The 23,401-nt window shown below is 42.4% G+C and overlaps 1 protein-coding gene across 7 annotated transcripts in view; it reads left to right on the top strand.

Annotated features, from left to right (window-relative positions):
- NPAS2 (neuronal PAS domain protein 2) overlaps nt 1-23,106 on the top strand; it is a 104,578-nt gene extending 81,472 nt beyond the window's left edge. For 3 of the 7 annotated variants that reach the window (XM_062607003.1, XM_062607008.1, XM_062607009.1), the window contains exons 10-21: nt 572-678; nt 1,880-2,027; nt 2,920-3,001; nt 3,692-3,833; nt 4,566-4,672; nt 4,842-4,934; nt 10,650-10,796; nt 16,750-16,944; nt 18,061-18,218; nt 18,738-18,830; nt 20,324-20,510; nt 21,630-23,106. In XM_062607003.1, coding sequence (XP_062462987.1) covers nt 572-678; nt 1,880-2,027; nt 2,920-3,001; nt 3,692-3,833; nt 4,566-4,672; nt 4,842-4,934; nt 10,650-10,796; nt 16,750-16,944; nt 18,061-18,218; nt 18,738-18,830; nt 20,324-20,510; nt 21,630-21,812 — 1,642 coding nt within the window. In that variant the 3' untranslated portion in view covers nt 21,813-23,106. Of the gene's footprint in view, nt 1-571; nt 679-1,879; nt 2,028-2,919; nt 3,002-3,691; nt 3,834-4,565; nt 4,673-4,841; nt 4,935-10,649; nt 10,797-16,749; nt 16,945-18,060; nt 18,219-18,737; nt 18,831-20,323; nt 20,511-21,482; nt 21,588-21,629 lie in introns of those variants that run through there. The other 4 variants (XM_062607005.1, XM_062607007.1, XM_062607006.1 and 1 more) reach the window with 4 other exon arrangements.
- The last annotated feature ends 295 nt before the right edge of the window (nt 23,107-23,401 follow it).

Below are 23,401 nucleotides of genomic sequence, written 5' to 3'. Positions count from 1 at the left end.
GTGTGCAGTTCCCACTGAGTTACAGACGGAAAGTCTGTGCTGGCCCGAGGCAACTGTGCTGGCAAATGTACAAATCAACTGCCTCAGCATGCCATGGACAAGCTCTGCAGGCACCCAGAGGGAAGCAGCACAGATGATCTCCCCTCCGACCCCCAGTAGTCCCAGCAGATGATGGCTTACTATCACCTTGCCATATGTTTTCCGCTGTGCAGAGAGTGTGGGAGCCGCAGCAGAGCCCCTGACCAAGGAGCAGCCAGGGAATGTCTCCCTCACAGCAGGTTCCTCCTGTGTGAAGGTCTCTGAGAAGCCGAGCTGCTTTCTGCAAACACATTTTCCCTGAAAATATGGGGTTGTCATAGCCTTGTCCTGGGAGGATGGTGCCTGCTGGCACTACCATGCCCAGCTGGGCAGCCCAGGCACAAGGAAGGGCAAGTCCGGACCCGTTCCCCTGGGGTGGATAACTATACACTGATAAGCAAGAGCAGATCTGGGCTTTTTGCATATCTATGTCAACATGCAGAACTGCTTGTTTTGTGGTTTATGAATTCACTTATACTGTGCCTAACCGCAGAGCACCGCCGATTATAGGATACTTGCCTTTTGAAGTGCTGGGTACTTCTGGCTACGACTATTACCATATAGATGACCTAGAGCTGCTAGCAAGGTGCCATGAACACTGTAAGTATCGCATGGCCCAGGTTCCTGTGGAGTCACTGGGACAGCTCTTTTCAGTGAAATGAAATTTCAGTTAAAATTGTTTTAAACTTGGAAGGAGAGGTTTGACCCTTCCCTCGCACCTGTATGTCTTAGCAAGAGCTGTAGCAGATTGGAGGCACTGCAGCTTGATCACCAGCTGGGCCAGACTTATCAAGCTCTGAAAAATACAATTTTACCCTCCCAAAGTAGTCAACAAAACTCACTGAATGGATAAAATACGGCAAATTAGACCCCGCTCTGTTAGTAACGAATATGCAGGAATAGTTCAAGCAAACTCAGAAAAGATTGTGTTTTGTAAAACTCTCACAGATTATTTACCCTAATATTGTTCACCACATATTTAGGATACCTGTGATAATTGAATATAGTCTATTAAGATTTAATTGAAAAACTCTTTCACTAAGTAAAGAAATTGAAGCAATGCTTTTCAAGCATTTACTTATAGAACTGGCTATACCATCTCAACTTACTGCCTCTGAGTGTCCTGAAAACATCCCGTCAACATTAGTTTTTGTATGTTGAGATTAAAATATAGAGAGGCTGAATATGTGCTTGTTTGGGAAATCCTTAACATCACTGGGGGAAAAAAAGCAAAGATTAACTTTATGGGGGAATTTTTAAAGCCTCCTATACTCCCCAGTTTACTGCAGTTTGAATTCCTGTCAGTCTGGGAATTTTAATTTCAAATGACTTTTGTCTTTGCAGTGTTATCTCCTATATTCACTTCGTTCTGAATCCATCTGCACACAATGCTCATCTTTTCAAGCATCTTTATCCTGTACTTTTCTGATATAGAATTTAAGATGATCACTCTTAGAAATTAATCCCAGATGCCTAATTAAGCAGTATGTGATCAGCACGTAAACCAGAGTAAGATCTATGTTTAAACCGTAACTGATGTTAATGCATTAGTGTCCAAATTTAATGTTAATTGTACTGAATAGGAATGTACCATTCAAAGAGACAAAGAAGATACCTACTGATCTTTCTGATTTTTGCTCTATCATTAAGACTGACAGGACCGCTCACTCGAAAGGTGCTTCGACTCCTGTCTCCCCTGGAAATCAGTGGGGTCACAGATACTTTTGTCACTTTTTTCTCATTTCTTGCCATTTTCACATCAGAAATTGTGCTACAAGCCGTGTGTGTTTTCTGCTGACAGTGATGCAGTTTGGAAAGGGGAAGTCTTGCTGCTATCGGTTTCTGACCAAAGGACAGCAGTGGATCTGGCTCCAGACCCATTACTATATCACCTACCACCAGTGGAACTCCAAGCCAGAGTTCATTGTCTGCACACACATGGTGGTAAGGTATGGAAAATCATATCAACCAGCATGGACATAAAGGACAGTAAGATAAAGATATCCTCATGACTGCCAACACTTTATCTTAAAAAATCATGTTTTACATAACAAAAAATTAAACCTGAGCTTTCTGAAGGAAATACATTCATTATAGAAAACGGATCAGAATAAACGTGTAGTGACAGGACAAGGGGAATGGCTTTAAGCCGAAAGATGGCAGATTTAGATTAGATATTAGGAAGAAGCTCTTCACTGTGAGGCTGGTGAGACACTGAACAGGTTGCCCAGGGAAGTTGTGGCTGTCCCATCCATGGCAGTGTTTCAAGGCCAGGTTGGATGGGGCTTTGAGCAACCTGGTCTAGTGGAAGGTGTCCCTGCTGGTGGCAGGGGTTTGGAACTAAATGATCTTTAAGGTCTGCTCCAACCCAAACCATTCGGTGATTCTATGATTCTATGAAACCTTACCTTATGATAAGCTTGCTTTGTCAATCATTAATTTAGGGGCAGATTCACTGTTGCATTTTTCCATTTTGTGCAAAAATAAAGAATAGACAGATCCCTTAACTATTCACTTCCTCTAATCCTCATGCTGTTTTTAAAGAGATGTGTGGAAGCTTTCCAGTGAAGTCATAAAGTGCTTGTAAGATGTGAACTTGACCTTTATATATACTTCTTTAATATACCTCTTGTCTTCAACAAGATAGATAGGAACAGAGCAAAAACTGCAAATTGAAACAGTCTCTCTAGTGTTATTCAGTCGCATTTGACTTAAGTGATTTTTCAGCTGTTCATTTAACTTGTAAAATGTCACAGTAATTTGTTCCTCTGCTTGCTTAAAGTACATTTACTGAAATATAGCAATACCATGTTCATACACAGAATTATATTTTCCATTCAGTTATGCAGATGTTCGGGTGGAGAGAAGACAGGAGATGGGCCTGGAAGAAGTGTCCTCAGAGGTTGTGTCCTCAGCACTAAAGGTACAACGAGAAAAGTTTTTTTCATGAATATATGTAGTAATCAGAATTTGTTCCTGTGTTAATGTCACTGAAGACTCCAGCATTGTCTTTCTGGATGGATTCCCTCAACTTCAGAATTCATTACTCATTTGAATAATTTTAACATAGATTGTGTAAATTCGTGAAAGGGTAAGCCTGGAGATCAGTAGCAGCCATAGATTAAGCGGAACATGGGCAGGGACAATGTAAGATATCTCCACCTTTCCTTGGCAAGATACTACCATTTCAATTCACTTGAGCATATTTTTGCAATCAGCCTTCTTAGCTACATCACAGTTGTCTGACAAGGGAAGAAAGAAAAGCTCCTCCTCAGTGCATGGCTGAGCGTCCCACAGAGGTTGCAGTTGCTGTTGCGTCCAACTGAACACAAAAGATTCAGAAACACATCTGAAGGCACAAAATTACTATGGCAGTAGCTTGCTATTTATTTCCATTTCAGTGACAGTTCTTTGTAAAATGCATTTGTTAGATGGGAGATTGACACCTGTGCCCAGGTCTTCTGCTGGCCTACCTGGGATTAGTTCTGCTCAAGTTATTTTAGGACAGCCAAAGAACTGGGTGTCCAACCATTGCTAGATGCATTTCAGAATGTTTTTACCCTGACAGATGCAATAGCTATTCCCTCTTCTTGTTTTGGTTTGTTTTTTTTAGGACAGTGGCACCTGCTTGGATCCTGAACAGCACTTTAATGCACTTGATATTGGTGCCTCAATCCTCAGTGCTAGTCGGACACCTTCAGTATCATCCAGGAGCTCACCAAAATCTTCCCACACGCCCAAGTCAGACCCAGCATGTGAGTGGCATTCCTGTGTTATTGCAGTATTTTTAATTTAGCCAAGTTACAGAATGTGTGCATATATACCACAGCCTCTGATTTAACAGTTAGTGATGAGGTATCGATGATATGTGTTTATCACTCACAGTGAAGTGCATAATCTGAAATGCTAACATACAAGAGGTAAGGTTCTAGTGCAACCACCTATACACCGGAAAATGAATAGAGGGACTAGCTGTGAAACCTGCTGTTTCAACCTGTTATGAAAATGAGAGCTTCTGTCTTCAGATTTGAGGACATCAGTATAAGCTATATGAGATCCTTCTAGACTTACATGAGTAATAACAGTGATTTTCTTCTGGCCAAGATTCAGGATTTTCCAGAATTGACTTGGGCACACCTTATGCACTCTTTCTGCTCCCTGGTCTGGAAGAAAAGTCAATGAGCTAACCTAAATTTACAGTTATTTGAGCTATTTGAAGGGAGTTCCAGCTGTTTTAGCACAGTTCTTGGTTCCTTTTGCTCTGTTCATTGGAGCACAAAATCCTAATCTGTCTCATTTACTTTTATCTTTGCCCAGACCCTCCTTATCAGTTTAATTTTACTGCCATTGAAGTCAACAAGAACAGCCTTGACTCCTACTGGAATTTAGCAAGGCCGTAATCATTCCTAGCCAGGTCTCACTGTAATACACACTTCAAACGGGGATGATTTCCAGCGTGTGAAATCTCACTGGTACTTTTCTTGCAGCTACACCAACAAAGCTGATTGCAGAACCTAACACTCCCTTGCCAAGAACACCGAGTGCTCAGCAGGATTTATCCGTGCACAGACTCAGTCAACCTACTGCTCTTCAGGTAACTTCACAAAGAGCCGTCAAAATAGGCAGACAGTATAAAGCTTGTGACACATATGCAGCTTAGTGGTTAAAAACAACTTACACAAAAGCCATGGCAATAAAAGAAACCTAAAATTTAAAGGAGCCAAACTTGTAAATAAGTTTTGGTTTGTTTTGTTTTAATCTAGGTTTCTTTGCCTTCTCAGCCTTCACGTGAGCTTCTCCCACAGCAGTTGCTGCCTCAAGCAACTCTGCAAAATCAGCCTGCACCTCTGGCACAGGTTAGTTGGGGATTTGGAAGTGGAATAGGTCACTTGCTTATCTCCTGATATTGTCTTCTTTTGGGGCTTTTAGGTTACCTCTTTAGTACCTGAAATCCCCAAACCCACCAGCTCTCAAACGCATAAAACATTGTGGGGAAGTAATCTGAATTTTACACTTGTGTGTTTTAACATATGTGTACTGGCATTTACAGGAGAAGCCCAGTTACATGTAGGTTCAAGTACACACACACATCTGTTTCCTGGGAAGACAAAAAGCAGATGGAAAAAGTTTTCAATTTTGCTTCTACAGAATCAGGTTCCATCAAAATCAAAGTCACAGACAAAAACCTAACAAAAGTACTCAGTTCCCCTAAAAACACCTGCTTGGCTGTGCTGATGCAGAACTAACCAGCAGTAAAGGACATGTGAGCTTAACAAAACCCATTTTGTGAGTGTGCCAGTAATGGTGAAGATGCCACTGAAGACAGATTCCTCCAGTGAAATCAATTAACCCATATCTCAAAAGCGGGCAATGGCCCCAAAAGCCTCCTCAGTGTTTCATTTGCAGTGCATTTTGAAGAAGCATTTTGAGTACCATGCTCCCATCACATTGTTTCTCTCCTGTGGCCATGCCATGATGATACAGGCCATCATCCTTTGATTTTAGGTGTAGCACAGTATTCCTGGACCTGAGCTGTTTCTACCATTGTTACGCTATATTCCCTCAAAATATCCCAGAGTTTCTTCTGTAGCATATAAAATATTCAAAGTCCTGAGGATCCCTGATTTAAAATAACAAATCCTCATTTATCTTCCATGTTTAATATTCTTTTCACGACTCCACACCAGCATGCAGCAAAGAAACAGCATATCAATTATCTGCTCTGAGCATTCATTTTCTTTTACAGATATTTCTCTCAGTTATTCATTAATGCACTTCCAAACATCAATTAGTTTATTTATTATAAACCTGTGCGTGTTTTGTTTGACGTTTTTCTACCACCCTTTCTTCTCCATCAAAGCTTTTTGTGAAAAGATGCTTTCCAGTCGTTTACTGAGAGCTTTGCTGCCTTGCCTTTTCCCAGTAAAACACTCTTATGGCACTCCAGCTCCATTTCTTTTCCACCAAACTGAAGCACCATCCAGATGCATGGGCACTGGTTAAACCTCCTTGGGCCAGCTAAATCTTGATGAAAGAAGGCAGCCCTCTGGCAGCCCTCTTCTTGACTGGCAGCAAAGTCACAGCAATGCTCCTGGCAAAGCTCAAGATGGAGCTTGATGTGGGGCAGGGTATCAACACCAGGCCGTTGCAGCTCAGGTTGCTGATGCTCACATTCCATAGTGGTGCTCCAGGGAAAAGTACCAAATCTATATGCTCTGAGGTGATTTTCATGAAATATAATGAAAATTACGAAACTATTCTGTACTTCCCACCTTAAAATAATAAACATGTCAGCCTACAGCAAGATAATCCATCATTTAAAGGACAAGGTACCTGCAGTGCCTGTAGCAGGGTACCCTGCTGCCAACCCAGGAGGATGAGCTATGCAGGCTGCTCCCCACTGCCTTTCTGCCACTTGCCCTCAGTTGAAGGTGACTGAAGTCAGGAGCTGAAAGGCAGTGTGCTGAGCCTGGCCATGCAGGGGGCTGGGGACACTCTGATGGGTGTCCTTTTGGCTAGCATTCAGCTACAGGGCAGCAGTGTGGGGAAGGACATTTGAAGCATCCACATCTCATGCATCTGCCTCAGGCACCATCTGGTTGAACTTTGATTACTTTTATCTTGAGCAAAGGCTGTGATGGTTTTTGTCTCCGCTGAAATGCAGTTTTAGCTTCTGCCTTGCTTGTTTGAAGGAACAGACAGCACAGTACTGGATGTTGCCTGAATGTAAATGGTTTACGTTAAACCAAGTGTTCCCTATTAGAATATTTGTTTGTTTGCCTTCCTCATTGTACTAAATTAAAATCCCCTACAACACAGCGGATGTTGATGACTGAATAATAATTAGCACTAATAATCCGTTAGGGATTGTGCAGGTGTTATTCAGAAGACAGAAAGTACGAACATGTTCAGTGAACTGCAAAACTAATCAAAACCGCTTTCCTAGGGGCTGCGCCTTCCAAAGCTGGTGCATGGACCCAGCCTTTCCCGAAGGAGGAAGGGATGACTGGATCCCTCTCTCCTTTGCTCAGCTAAAGCTTTCATGAAATTCCAGCAACCTGGTATTTTTGAGCTGACAATTCTGTTACATGTCCCCAGCACTGGCCAGAAGGACTGAAATTTGGACAGTAGGCAGAAAAGAAAGTTTTAAAGGAAACTGAGCTAAGAAAAAGTAAATAGGGTCTCTTTTCTTTGCCCAGCTACCTAAGAAACCAGACTAGAATTACTGCTGAGGAGTTTTTTTGTCTGTGTTAACAGATCTTGATTAAACTGGTGGGATTATAGATATATCACAGGTTTAGTCTTCAGTGTTTGGAAAGCTGGCACTTTTCCTTGCATAACACACTTCTCTGAGGATCCTATGAATGTTTGTAAATGCCTAAGTGAGACAAAGAGCAACATCATCTGATGCCAATGGCAGAGTTAAAGCTGTGCAGTGTTTTCTGTGGAACATTCTGAGTTAAGCTCTTTTAATTTATTACACAATTACAGATTTCGCCCCTAATTAGTAGAGCAGTTAATGCTCTTGAGATAAACACTCTGTGGTGCAGGTCCATTTCTGTTAGTGTGTCACTGTACAAAAACAATAGAAGCTCTGTAATCACAGGGGTCAAGTCATAGTTATCAACAAGTTTTGGGGTTAGTGTGAGAAAGAGAAAAAAAACAAAAGAAAAAGCTCCTTGTCCCTTGTCTTCCTCCATAACAGCTTTCACTCTAATATTTTCACTGAATAATTGTTGTTGTTAAATGTATTAATACAAAAAGCACATGAAAAAGAGAACAAAAAGACAATACTACATGAATATGCTAATTGTAAGAAGGTGCTGAAAAAAAATTAAGGAACAATAATGTAAAATCCACAGCAATTATTCTTGCGTGCGAGTTTGCAAGACAAATTCAAATTCAAAACTAACATCTGGAAATGGATTTTGTTTCTTATTGAAGTATAAAATGATTTTAAAATTATCTGTCATAAAATTCCTTACATTTGTTAATTGAAGAAAATTGGGTTCCTCTCCCAAAGTGCCTTCAAGGAGTTCACACAGTAATGAAAAATCTACTGTCAGCAAGCCAGGCAGATAAAATGAAGCTTTTGGCTAAAATTGCTTTTAATTCCTTTCTGATAAGGACCCTTTTAAAGACTTAAGAGTAGCCCTCACTAACAGGTCATATAGGGAGAATTAGGTTGCCTTTTAAAGATTCCTCCTATGCAGTCAGGTTAAGGCAGGAATTAGCTGCATCTCATCTAAACAAGACGTTGCTACATAGCATCATACCATTCCTAAAATCAGGGTCCCTGGGATTCTTCAGAAACACAGAGTCACGCTACAACAAGCAGCACCAGCTGCTCCTTTGGGTCTCTTGTCCTTGTTCCCAAACATCAGAGGTTTCCACTCATCCATTCCAGAGTTTAATACCTTATAAATGGACTAGAAAGAGAGAGAGACCCTGCTCTGACTTCTCCCCTTTAACATCAAAAAGAAGTAACACAAACTTCCCTTCAGGAGGTTTGACACCATTTTTCTGCTCTGGGAGAGGATGGGGTTGCAGATGACAGTGCTGCTGTTTGTTGCTGCTGTTTGAAGGCAAAAGTGACGTGAATCACAGCACCAGAGGCGAAGTGCTCACATTATCTCCTTGGGCAGATGGCACAAGCGGCAGGCACTTGCCTAACCCTAACCTCTGCCACCGAAGTGGGCTCTGAGGGCATCTCCTAGCCACAGCTGCACGTGCCACCTTAGCAGCCCTTTCTCCTCCCTAACCAGGATGGCCATGAAACTCCCTTCCACCTTGTCACCATTCTTTGTGCAGTGACCTCCCAGACTATGCTGGAAAGCTGCTCTCCACCTGGTAAATAGAAACAAACCCTCTGAAGTTCTTGCCCTTTCTCACCTAAAGGCCATTGGAGATTTCAGCTTTGCTGGAGGGAATGTGAAGGTACTTTCAAGTATTTAACTTGACATTGTACAAATCAGATCAGTCACATTTAGATTCCTCTAAGTAGCCAGAAATTTCACTTAACTATACAGCGTTACTAGCACTAGAGTACTCCATAATTCCCTTCTTCCTACCGTTTTTGTTTTCCTGGCGAAAAAGCCAGAAATGCTGTAGGCCAGTTCACCTCCATGGAGCAGCAAGGTGCTAGCGCAGGGCCACTGGAACAACCAAGGAATGGAGCATCATTTTTAAGTCACAGCAAAATTATTCATTTTCTTTAGCCTGGACCCTCACAGCACCACATATTTTCAGAGAGGTCTTGGGTGCCTCAATTACAGAAAAGCTCACAGATCTTTTGAAGTGTTTTGTATTTTTCCAAAGACTGCTTTTTACTTTTGGAATATGAGCTCATGCAAAGCAACTACTCCAAAACCTATTAAAATAATAATTAACTTGGGTGGACTTTGAATCATACCCAAGAACACCAAATAAAACTAAGAATTTATTGCTGTGTTAGTCCCCTCCGCACTTCTTGAATGATTCCCTGTAGTGGCAGGTACTGCTGCTACTGAAGGCTGCACTTTCTTCCTCACGCTGATTACTGATCTCCATTTTATACTATTATTTAGAGCAGCCTTTCTCCCACTGAGCTGAGCTATTCATTTTACATCACATAAAAAAATAGCTTAATGAGCATTCCTTTGTAGATTGACTACTACTCAGCTGTAGAAATCTAGGAATTGTTTATTGTGGTCAGCTGTTACGTGATGCTACAGTAAGTCATCAGCAGAATAAAGTATTGCAGCATTGCTATTTCAGTGGGGAAAAAGGAAAGTGTAAGTAAAACATGTCCAGAATATACAGCTATGCCATAAGGGCTCCAAACTACAGTCTAATAGAAATAATGCACTGAAGTCTTATGAAGAGTGGCTGAGGGAACTGGGGTTATTTAGTCTGGAGAAGAGAAGGCTTGGGGGGGGGAACCTTATTGCTCTCTACAACTACCTGAAAGGAGGTTTTAGTGAGGTGGGGGATAGTTTCTTCTCCCAAGTAACAAGCAATACAACAAGCAGTAATGGCCTCAAGCCGTGCCAGGGAGGTTTAGACTGAATATTAGGAAAAATTCCTTCACTGAAAGGGTGTTCAGGCATTGGAACAGGCTGCCCAGGGAAGTGGTGGAGTCACCACCCCTGGAAGTGTTCAAAAACCATTTAGATGAGGCCCTCAGTGACATGGTTTAGTGGTGGTCTTGGCAGTCCTGGGGTAATGGTTGGACTTGGTGATCTTAAAGGTCTTTTCCAGCCTTTTTGATTCTACAATTCTATGATTTGCTCTCCAGTTAAGATGTTCTTGATATTTTAAAGTAGCATACTCTCAAAAAACAGTCCTTCTGATAATTCCCTAACAGAACAGGGTCAGTTGTAAGCAGAACATTCTAACATTTAATATATATGTGCATAAAATTGAAAATACACAGATTTATCTCTGCCTAGATGTTAGTATGTTACAAACACATCTTCTATTCCTTTGGCTGTTCTTTACAATGAAGAAACAATAACTTCTTACAAATCAATGTTTATTGAGGTCTGTTTGTATTATAATGACTGATTTTTCTCCCACTTCTTTCTTTCTAGTTCTCGGCACAGTTCAGCATGTTCCAGACCATCAAGGACCAGCTAGAGCAGCGCACCCGGATCCTGCAGGCCAACATCCGGTGGCAGCAGGAGGAGCTCCAGAAGATACAGGAGCAGCTTTGCCTGGTCCAGGACTCCAGCATACAGGTACGCTACTGATGAGAGAGACATAGAAAAGCATCCTCTCTCATGTGGCTGTTGATAGGGTTGGCAACTTAAAATTAGCTCCAGAGTCCAGAAAATCTGGACATGTGGAAACCAGCTCATTTGAATGAGGATGTTACCCTCTGAAAGCCCCTTGAGTAACCTATGCCTAGAAAGATTTAAGAGCTCTCTGAAAGAAGTGAAGGAAGAAATACCTCAACCTTAGGATGAGAAGTTGGGTCTGTTACAGTACCATTTTAATACTTTGTTTACTGAGTCTTCAGACTGAGCAGCTGTAGTAGAAAAACATTCAAGTTCAGGCTTGCCAATTATTATGCCTTTCCAGTTCATCAGCTTCCACCCAGTCACTGCTTGCTTCATGTTGGTATTACTTGTGCTCGGTATCTTGTCTGTCCAGCTGTTTCTTAGCCAACAGCCCTCCTTTAGGCAGTGCTCATCTCTTTCATTCATCACTCCCTGTTTTCCTGACCCTACCCCAGCCCAGATACAGAGCACATCAGGTTCATTTCCTTGTCACATTAAAAAACCCAAACCTCTGCTTGATGATCATTTGTTCACACCTGGGAGGGGTCTGAATTTGTTCTTCACTGGACCAGCTTAAGCCTTTAGGGTGAAGCTGACTACTCAGCCTCTAATACCTCCGACACAGAGCTAGAATTCACCAAGTACAGTATCTGCTTTGCACAACCTCTTCTGTCTAGCAAACCTCAGAAATAATAGGAAGTTCAGGATACTGCTGGTTTTATTTAATGACAAATGGACAAATTATCCAGTTTTATGCAAGTTTTCTGGATGTGGGATGATTACTACTATGTTTCTCGTAATTTAACTATAGATGCCAGGTTAAATCACCCTTGTTTGAAATGCTGCATTGGGGACCACTGTGAATACTGTACTAACAAGATGTTTTTAGAAGGCAAGCTCTGTCGCACAAACAAATGTCTCAAAGAACATTTTAAGCACCAGATGAAAACCTGGGACGTGATGAAGTCAGTGGAATTTTGCTCCTGACTTCCACAGAAATAGACTTTCACCCATAGTCAGCATCTGTGAAGTGCAGTTTCGCATATTAAAACAAATTGGGATTGTATGTTTAGGCAATTAGGGATCACTGAAGCCAAATTAGAAACTTTGCCACTTAAGTTGCTGCATGTGCACTGCTGTTACACAAAATAGCAATGGTGGATCCCAAAACTAGGACTCCCTGTTCCTGGTGCTATATAAGCATATGAGTAGACCAGGTTTAACTTCAGTGCATTTCTTCTATCGGTTCTGTACTGATTTTGATTAATGGGAAGGGAAAGTTTCTCTGCAATTAACTGGCCTTCAGTTCAGAATCATGTCATGTGTCTGAAAGCTATTATTGTTATTATGAATATCAAGAGACGTGATATTCTCACTTCTTTTCTTTTTAATTGGGTGAAAACCATTACTCGCTCCTGGTGAAGCCTTCAACAGTCACATACACTCATCTTTTTTTTTTTTTGTTAATGTATAATTCAGGCAAAAATAGAAGATCAGAGCACATTCTTATATGCAGGAAACTGATTTTATTTTTAGAAAGTTGTCTCCTATATGCACTGAAGTGCATTTAATAACCCAACGACCACAGGACAGATTGTCAGATATGCTCATAGGGAGCTCAAGCAGAGAGAAAAGGAGGCCCAGTGGGTAAATGGTTGGTAGTTCTGTACTGCCCTCCCCATACCAGTTTGTAGCTCTGAGATACCCCACTTGGGTGATCCTCTGCCTCATGAAGACTGTATCAGGTTGGACCAAGTCTTTTCAGACCAGTACAAGTTCTCTAGTGTCAGTACTAACCATTTCCCAGCAGAACTGAGAGGCAGGGGGAATGGAGGGCAGCTCAGAAACACAGGGGCTGCACATCTGCCTGCAGGGGCAATGCTGGATGGGGAGGGTCATCCTCCATAGTCTGAGTGCCTTTCAGTGTCCTTAGAGCAATCAAACAAGGCAACGAGATGTGAGTGGTCACACTGACTCAGGGTCAGGGCCTCTTCCTTCCCCCAGTTTCTCTAGGTTAAATAAACAAACAAGCACAAAGAATTTACTGTGCTGTTTGTAAGGATAGAGAGAGACCAGGAGTTAGCTTTGTCTTTATTTGGCTAGGGGCAACTCAAAAGAAAGATTCACACTTTTGCAAGGAGCACCTTCGTGACTCACAAGCAATGAGGAGTAAACTTAAATCAGAAATCCAACCATGTGCTTTGCAGCACGTATTTTCATCATTCAGGGAGCTGGATGTCTGCAGACATTGATCTGTGTCTATTATCAGAGCTACAAAGCATAATAGCAAACAGGTGAGATTACTATCAAGCACATTTCTGGTCTCTTTAATATTCTGCGAGGAAGAGCTGTAAGCATGGAGGAGTGCCGCAGGCTGTCTGAAAAGGGGGAAGTGTTCTCCAGTGTTCCCTCATTAGCTGATTTATTAACATATCTTCCCCACTGGTTCATTCACTTCCACACAGAAGTTGTACAGGTTGCTCTGTGGAGAATTAAGCCCCATTTCCATTCCCTTCAGGGATCTTCAAAACTGCAGTACCGCAGTCCACCAAGAAACACTTTCCCAATTGGACAGATGTTGAGCACAGTAGTCTGCATCAGAAAGTATTTCCAAGAGCCTTGTGTGATGAAAGATGAAACTAGCAGGAGGTTTGTGGGCCCTGAACAAAAGTGTTCAAAACCCCATTAAATCCCTATTACTGCTTTTCCTGACAAACCAAAGTGTGAAGGACAAGAGCAGCAAGAGTAACCTCAGAAGTCTGAAGGATGCTGTGTCTGCTCCAGATTTGAACAGTCTAGCTAATGAATTGTGGATGTGGTGGAAGGCAGAAGGGCTGAGCCTGATCAGCCTGCAAGAACTACAAACGAGACCATCTACAGCCACCTATCATTTGCAAACCAGGCTCCCTTCAAAATCCACGAATCTCAGTTCCCCAGTGCTGTGCTTCTTATCTTCACGTATTTCACATAAAGAGTCTTGATGCCTGTAACGATGAGCCCGAAGGCTATAATGCCCTGATTATCCAAAGGACAGGTAGAGTCAGACAGCCGTTTTCCTCACGATGTCTTGCCAATGTGATTCACCCATTAGCTGTGTAGGGACCGTCTAACTTGGAATGAGGGGGCAGCAGTGTCAGAAAGTCCCTCCCTTCCTTTGCTGCTTTGCTGCTTATGTTAACAAGCTGGCCAATTAAAAAATATTTGTAAGATGCTTCACTGACCTTGCAGTCCGCAAAATCAGCCATGAGACATGTCGTTAGCAGCAACGCAGTTAGGGGGCTGCTAATTTATCTACTTGGATTTGCTTAAGACTGGGCAAAATTTCAATCTCTATTAGAGAGTTTCTGTTGATACTTAAAGCCGACAGATTTCAGTGTTTCAGGGGAATTCAGGCAGGACTATCACAAAAATAGGGCACATTATGAAAAAAACATGGTTAAATTTTGTACAAATGAAGCATGTTCTTGCTTTTAGGCTTAGGTAGACAGGTAGAAATTCCATGCTTCCAACCTCTTTTGGGTTAATTCTTGTTTTGATGAGGCACCTTGAGTTTTCCAGTTCTGCAGAGACACAGGTTAAATGGCACCATTGCTTCCTGCCCTCAGCTTGTTTTTTCCAGGGCATTTGTATTCAGATGGTAATAATGCTGCTTTGGCCATTATAATGGAAAAGAGGGTCCCCAGGTATGAAACAATCAGAGCCCTCTCAGGATATGAACACAGGAACAAACAAAACTGGTTTACTGGGATAAGCTTGGTTGTAAATTTAGAGTGTGTTAGCTGCCAACTATTAACTGTGCACGCTCTTACCCAGTGGCACACTCTGGTAATTGCAAAGTAGGTTACTCTGCTTTCTTTCAAGGATAAGTTCCTTGGCCTTCATCTGCAAGTGAGACATGCACACAGGCAGGTCCCTGCAAAGTAAGTTGTTCGCTGCAAGTTCACACACTGCCTGACATTCACAGTGATAGATGTTAATTTTGCACTGGATGAACTCAGTTATTTCTCCAGTGCTGTGCACCACAAATCAGAAGGACACTTGAGATAATCTTCCTAAAGGTTAAGACCTTGCAGTGATCTGGCCAGCACTAGTAGGCTTCAGTACAAGTAGGCTTGTACTCCCCATCACATTTTTGAAATACACTATTTGCTTTACCTGTTCTGAACTTTATATCAAATGTTTTATATCGGGTTTCATATCAATGTCAATCAGTTTCATTGCTAGAGTTAATCAAGTGAGTTCATTTACTAAACACGTCCAAAGCTGAGCTTCTATATACAGAAAATAAACAAGAAAATGAATTTTCATAATTTGTCTGATTTATTCATAATAAGACCTATTTACTTGGCAGAAGTTGTGAGACCATCTGTCTTTCTGATATGTAATGGCTTCAAACTCACTGAGCAGCGTTTTCAAAAGAAAACTCAGAGCTCAGAGCTAGTTTCAGACCTGCTGCGAGCAGCCACAACTCTGTTACTTGACCCATTTATTTCGATCAGACATCTTTGAGCTGTAGTTAGCCTACAGCACCTGAAACAAGCTGTTGCTTTGGGTCCATTAACATTTCCCTTAATTGCCCCCCTCTCCCAGCTGATTAATGTAAGCTTTGACTGTACCTTTTTTTCTGAGTAAAACCTTGTCATGCAGAAATTAATTTTTAAAATTATCATATTTAAATAAAACCTATGTTTTAAAAGCTAGGCAAGTAAGTACAGACATGATGGATCAACCCACACTTATGCAAAGAAAAGCAATGCATTGTCCTTTGGAGAAAGGAATGGGTTTTCTTTCCAAGAAAAATTAGAGGGGACATGATAGTTTAGGGAATTGTTAATATAGCAATAAGCTGCAGAAAGGTGTACTAATTATTGAGTGTACCTCAGGCATGAGACTGATCGATGAATAATGAAGAGAATAATTCTGATTTTGATTTCATTTAAACCCTAAGTAGCTCCGCTTAGATTAATGGAGTTCCACACATGTAGCAATGGTGTGGAATCAGAATCAGATCCAAAAATGCCTTCAACTACGTGGGATGCGTACTTCCGTATAGTGCTTGGTGGCAAAAGGCTCGGTTCAAAATACTGCAAAGACAGCTTGTAGAATTAATAATTCATAGTTATAAAAGATGTCTTTTTCCGCTGTACAGCTATAACAAAAGAAATAGCCCTCAAAAAGCAAAAATTCCAAGCCCTGCAACTTTTAAAGAAGAAAGCTCCGTCATGCAATGCAAGAATGGAGCGTATATAATTTACAGGAACATTTACAGAGGAGCTGCTAGCCCTTTTGCACAAGTCAAATGCATGGCACAGTTAGGAAGAACATCAGGTGACAGTTACCTGACAGGAAATCAGATAAATGACAGTGACTGTCTGTTTACACATCTTCTCAATGATAAGGACACAGCCATTCAACACGGAGAGCTCTGGCCTGCCTGTGGCCTCATTAAAAACGTCCCACAGCCCAACTGTATGTCAGGTGTTGAATTTCCAGAGACACATTCAGAGACAGCCCTGTCTGAAAGACAGGCTGATTTTTTGAAAGGAGAAATGAGAGGGCTGAGAAACCATGGAGTTACTCTCTTTTCTCTGGTCAGGATGCCCCAGAACGTGGTCAATGTATAGTGAACCACTCTTACAAGGGCTGCGCCTGCCCCCCAGAGAGAGGACTTGTACCTTCAGGACACACTGCAAGAGTAGTGAATGCACCTGCACAACAAGAAACCAAGAAAATAGGCACAGCAGAACTGTTAATGCAGGAAAGATAGGTGATTTCCAGTTACAGTAAATGCATAGTGAATCCAGAAATGTGATAACTTCATTTCAGAATATATCTTTGGATATAATTCTGTCACCTTTGTTATCAAAGACAGCTGTGCTATGTAAATAAACCCTCCCCCCTTCTTTTCCAGATGTTCCTACAGCAACCGACGGTGTCTCTGAGTTTTAGCAATACTCAGCAGCTGGAGCCACAACAGCTACAGCAGAGGAGAGGGGCCATTGCTCAGCAGCAGCTTGTCCCCAGTCCTCAACTTCAAGGGCAAATTGCATCTTCACAAACAGTGAACCAGCAAGCACTGAGAGAAGCAAGTGTGATATCGAGCCAGGTAATAATTTCTTTAAATAGAGAAGCATTTATATGCAAAGAAGACATCGAGCTGTTATTAAGAAAGCAAGTAAAAGCATGTCAAGGCCTCTGCGTGTGCCTTTGCCTTTCCTTCCCTATTCTCTTATATAAGGCCAGCCTATATGAAGGGTCCCCCTACAGCATTTACTTCACCTTAAAACCCTGTTTTAAAACCTCGGCCAAGCGGGTTACTTGAGTAGCTGCTTCAGCTTGAAAACTGAGTAGGGGGGCATACAAAAGGTGCAGGTAACTTACTATTCTTCCATTGATCCTGAAATAAACCTGACTGACAACACCGGAAACCAGCAATAGCAGTGTTGGCAGTGTGATCTCTCAAAATATGTTTTACCCCTGCTTGCTTCTTAAATCCAGTTGGATGCCACCAACACAGCAAAACCTGTCTGCTGTGGTGGCACGCAGGTAGAATACATTGAGATTCATGTGAGACCCACAGGTTGTTGAGTATCACAGATTCCTGCACGGGGGAATAGATTTCAGCCTCAGTCAGTAGGAACTGAGGTCTGTGAAGGCCAGTAGGTCTGGCATGGGACGATTTTATTTCTGATTGCCGTTTCTCAGCATTTCCAGTGTTTGCTCTTCCACCCACCTGTTGTACCTGCCTTCACAGAAACCTTAGCTCCTATTTCTGCTCCCGGAGCACGTGGCAAACATAGCTGCATCATTATCTTCAGACCCCTCCACTGTAGCTTTTAACCTCTATTATAACAACTTATTAAAATTAAAACTGCATCCATATTATAAATAGGGGAAAAAACACCTTTTTTTTTTTTTCTCTAATAAGATATATTCCCATCACTGGGCTTTTATCGCAGTGCTAATAACCCCTAAATTTGCCTATGACTTCATGGGGTGTCGTTTGTCTCCTACACTGCTTCACGGCACGACCAGGCCAGCTTTGCTTTTGCAGCGCTCAGGTATAGAAGAACCGGTGGGGATGCGTCACTTCTCGCGCGTTGACAGCAGCCGTGCGGACGCGCCGCCAGGCATTGCCGGCGGTGACCGCTGCTTTCAGCGCCCACTGAAGCGGTCACGGCATTGCTCGAGTTCTGCTCTCTGTTTCCCCGCTCTCTTCCAGGGCCCGAAGGCGCCGAGGAGCGCGGAGCTGGCCCCTGGAGGCGGCCGCCCCCCCCGCGCCGCTCCCCCGCCCTTCGCAGCGGCACCCGCCGCCGACGGCCCTGCGGCGCCCCCTGCCGGTCCGCCCGCCCCCGGCTGCAGCCACGACCAGCAGCTCAGGTACGACCCGACCCTGCCCGGCCCCGGCCGCTGCGCATGGGGAGCCCTGCTGCACCCGGGTTGGATTCGGCGTGGCCGCGCTTCCTCCGGCCCCCCAGCCCCAGGGTGGTGGGATGACTCCGCTTTCCCTCCGCTGTCTCAGGCTACCCTGGGTACGTGGGGAAGGATCCACCTCGGCATCCAACTAGACATGGGAACCCAAAAAATAATGTGATGATACTCAGAACTCAAAACACAAGCCATTCCCACCAACAGCAGAAAAAGAAATCCCGCTTTTCTAAAATCCTAGCACCCAGCCTCACAGCGAGGCACGCACATCACCAGGGAGGGCATGTGCTGTCCCAGCCCCCAGTTTGCATCACTCAGGATGCCCAGCACAGCTAGGAGTTTAGGTTAGGCCTCCTCATACTTAGCCCCGTGCCGTACCTATGAAAGCGCCCTATTTCTCTCTTCAAAATGTGGGATTCATGTGATCCTTCTGTTACAGCAATGTTGTTTTTTCTTTTTTCCACACACCAGACTGTTGCTCAGCCAGCCCATTCAGCCCATGATGCCTGGGTCCTGTAACGCAAGACACCCTTCAGACCTCAGCATGGCGGGATCCCAGGCTAAGTATGTGACTTGTCAAAGATAGAACATCAAAGTTGCTTTTGAGCAGAAATAAGCCTTCTTTAGTTAAATGACTAAGTGTTACTATGCTGAACCTGCCTTCCGGTGTCAGGGTCAGCCTTACCCTGCCTGGTCACATCAGGAAGGATGACAGAGGGGCACACAGCAGCATTTCAACAAGCCAAGGCTGGGGGAATTTTTCATTGAATCACCATCACAGAATAGTTTGGGCTGGAAGGTACCTTAAAACTCATGTAGTTCCAACCTGCTGCCTTGGCCGGGTTGAAATACCAGCGCTGAGAACACCGTGCTCAATGGACAGTGAGGCACCAGTGTAAGGCCGGTAAGGAGAAAGAATCAACAGGCTCCTGCACCTGAGCGCACCTGGAAAAGCTGCTGAACAAACCATCTCAGTTGTTTGCCGCCTCAAGACTCAGATGAAGAAAGCAGAAAACATTGATTGGAATATGCATTTTTTTTTATTTAGCTGTTTTTTTGTCACTGTACTTAATGATGACCTGCTAAAATAATAGGCAACTGTTCACATGTAATTACTTTAAAAGTAATTCTGCGTGTTACCTTGGAAAAGTATGTATTTAGTACTTTGTTTTTTTAAACATCGCTGTTCCTGTTTAAGAGTATCTTGAGACACATTTGTCAACCTTAAATACACAGCATTTTAGATCTGCTTTTAAGCATCTCAGTAAAAGAGGCCTGATCTGCAAAGGCACATCTCCCAGTTCACATAGACTTCCTGACTCACAGGACCCTTTCTTAGGAGCTCACATCCTAGTACAAGAACCCGAACTGCAGCATTTCTGACTAACCCCTAATGTTGAACAGCTGTTGAGTGAACACACGCCACACTATGATCTCATCACCCATTAGAGGACAAACAGAACGAGGCTGGGTTGGCAAAAGCTCCACTGTGGTTCTGCCCCCGAGCTCCTACAAAACAACACATATTTTACGTACTGCTATGCAAAAGCAGGCTGGCAAGAGGAGCCAAGTATTTTGTTTCTGTCCCATCCCTAACCCCAGAGGACTTCTAGAGGCTTCTTCAGTTCCTACAGTGTGACCCTCCCCATGGGCAGTCGTAGGGGAGCACAGGCAGCAGAATGGGGGTGTATTTACTTCTCTCTCACTGTAGTTCAGAGCTCAGCATATTAACACAGAATCAAAGGCCGTTTGGCTTAATGAACCTGCAATGTGAATGCTGTGGCTGAAGACTTGTATAAACCAGAATCTTCAATAAATCTAAACTGTGGTCTGTATTTGGAGGCAAGATGTACTGTGCTCTCCAAGTCCAGCTCATGCACAGATTAAGGGGAAAACAGTGCCGCCAATGGTGCCATCATTTATATTAGCAGGTCCCAAGAACTGGAATCCTTTATTAGGAATTACTCATGAAGACTAGGGACTTCCATCCCTACCTTAAGAGAAGACCTCTGCTTTCAACAGTTTGTTCTTGACTGTTTCGCTTCTTTCTTCCACAGGTATTCCCAAACCCAACAAATCTTTCAAAGTCTGGAAGTGCAGACTTCCAGCAGCAGCTCTCCAATCATACTGATGGGACAAGCAGTGTTAAACCAAGGGTTCGCCACTACACCTCCTTCCCAGCCATCCTCTCTGCCACCTATGCAACTCCAGCACCAACAGCATCAGCAACAACGCTACCTGCAGGTAGGGTAGGACAAAGAAGGCCCCAAACAGGGCCTCAGGTTTCAGTGGGAGCCTGAAATTAGAGGTACTGAAACATGCGAGACACTGCCACAGTGCCATGTACCCTTCCAGTACAGCAAGGGAGCAGTGAGAACCATCAGAATATTTAAAAGCAAAATTACTGATTCTGTGCATTGGAAACATAATCAGATTATCCTGGATATATTTAAAGTGTATTTCTAGATGGAGAAAATTGCTGCCTTAGGATTTATTCTGTACTCTTTATTTGGTAAATTTGCTTAGTTTACAAGTCAGAAAAATGATTTTTAATTACCAGTATTGACATAAAATGAGATCTGGATCAGGTATGGATCCCTGCAGTAAATTAATATATTTAAACATCTCAGCTCCACAAGGCAAAGAAGATAAGCTGAAGCACATTGCCTAGAAGAACCAGGTGATTTGAAGATGTAAAAATACTTTCTTTTTGACCTAATTCAACACATTCTAAAGGGGAAGAGGGAAATGAGTTGTCTCTATTAATTCAAAAGAGCTGAACTGAGTCTATAAAACCTGATCACATATCCAGTGGTATCACTGAAAGAGTATCATCAACCTCAAATGATTAAACTCTTGTTATTGAAATGAAACCCTTATCATAGCTGAGAATTAATGAAAAACTATGGGAGATGCCGTTCCCAATAAAAGCATCTGCAAAATTCACATTGACTTCACATCTGCAAGTTCACACCCTACTATAAACTCACAAAAAGGAAGGGCTAGAAGGGACAGTGTGAGGTACACAGGGATTCTCTGTTTCATTTCTGTTTCACTTCTATCATCTGTGTCATTTCTGGCACTTTCACCCACCCTGTTCCTAAACAGGCTTTTCAGGATAACCTGCAAATCCTAGGCAGTGCACTCCTATTAGAAAATCTTTCTCAATGCCTGATTGTAATGCTCTTTGTTGCTATTTATGTCCATTCCTTCTAGCATTAGGTAAGCTAGCCACACATGAAACAGCCCCAGAAATAAAAGCCAGCAAACTAGTAGTATTTTGAAGCACCCTGTACATTGAGGACGAAGATCTTTAACATGTGAAAGAATCGAACACCACGATGAATTTTATTTTATCTGTAGGTGCAAACACCAAGTTCTTTGCACAATGAGCAACCTGATTCTTTGCTCCTGCCACCTTACTCGCCACAGCAAGGAAATATGGGGTATCACCAGACACAGCAGCAGCAACAGCAGCAACAACTAACATCAAGAAGAAGCAATAGCTTACCAGAATCATCAAATTTACCACAGCCACTGCGATAGAGTCCCACCAGCACAATCAATGCACGATTAGCTTTAACCAATGGGCACATGGGGCAGAAGAGAATGACTTTGTACTTCTTTTGCACAAGCATTTCTTTCAAAGCTCTATGACAGAAGTATGTCACAGAGTGCAGACTGCCACGGACAATGCATTTGTGGCATGCTGGATTCAATTTGTGCTGTCTCGTGAGCACAGTATGTACTGCGAGAGCAAAATGAAAAGGAACACTATCCTATGCAGCCTCCATCATTCTTGGGTGCATGGGAGGAGGCGTTCAGTCTTGGCGTGTCGCTCTGAAAGCTATCTGGCAATTCCAAAAGACTGTTGACAGACTCATGAGGTACTTGGCCTTCACTGTTTCAGTTCTTCTTTTGAGTATGAAAAGCACTGCATCAAAGGTCTATTGAGGAGAGAACAAGAGATTATTTTTATTATGATTATTGTTATTATTTTGCACAACTGCACAGAGGACAAAACCTAGGCACTTTCTGTAAAGAGAAGTTTGTTTCCTTATTCTTGTGGCCAAATTAGCACATCCAATGGAGGAGAAAGCCCAGTCATTGGTGAAGATGGTCTATAGCTCATAACCCTTGTTTTAGAATCTGAAGAGTATTATGCAGCTTACCCTAACTGTTCTTCATTACTGAAAAACAAACAAAAAAAACCCACAACCCACACTGGACTGTTTTCTGTCTGAACTGTGATTGCAAAGGAAAACTCAGATTGTGAACACAATCATGCAACTCTCTGATAGTACAGCATGGATCCTTCTTCAACCTGAACTTACCCACTGCAAGTCTCGGAGAAATATGCACTGTGTTTTGGCCCACTGACTTGGGATGCTGCAGACTATTACATATCTCTTTCATTATAACATTTAGGATTGAATTTTCCTTTGGGGAAAAAAAAAAAAAGAAATGCACTTTTCGCTTTTTTTGTATGTTTTCTGTTGATATGTTTCTAAGAAAGATTTTATGTAATTATAAAATAAAAAGTAGTGTATTGTACAGCTGTTGTAATAATGACCTATTTCTATATAAAATAAAATTATATGGAACTATGTGGAAATTATTTTGTATATGAAATATCAACTCATTTCACAAGTATAAAGATTGTGCTTGTGCTTTTTTGTGAGTGGATATTTTGTAATAAACTAATGAACTAGAAATGTTTTTGTGAAGGGAACTACTGTTTCATGCTATATACAACTCAAACTATTATTTTTTTCCATTAATGATGGACAGTTGTCTTTATTTGTAGAATAAAATAAAATAGACAAAAGGCTTTACTGCAGGACTTGCACACATTTTCCTCTGGCTGTTCAACTATGTGAGTAACTTCAGATTTTTAACATTATCCATAACCTTGCATGGTGTTTGGTACGCAGTTAACAAAACCAAGTATTATCCTATGGGATCTTCGTGACAGCACAGACAATGAGAATGGTAGTTCAAGAAGTTACATTAGCTGCTAGTCAAGATGGCTCATTCTAAGCTCCTTTAGAACTGTAAAAGACCTTCGGCAGCTCTGCACTTCCAACCAGTTTTAGCTTAGGACAAAACAGATGGTTTAAAGAATGGTTTGACCC

This window comes from Pezoporus occidentalis, unplaced genomic scaffold (assembly GCF_034315485.1).
Source record: "Pezoporus occidentalis ecotype Australia unplaced genomic scaffold, CSIRO_AGI_Poc_V1 ctg99, whole genome shotgun sequence".
NCBI classification, from domain to species: domain Eukaryota; kingdom Metazoa; phylum Chordata; class Aves; order Psittaciformes; family Psittacidae; genus Pezoporus; species Pezoporus occidentalis.
This window is presented reverse-complemented; position numbering and strand designations above follow the sequence as displayed.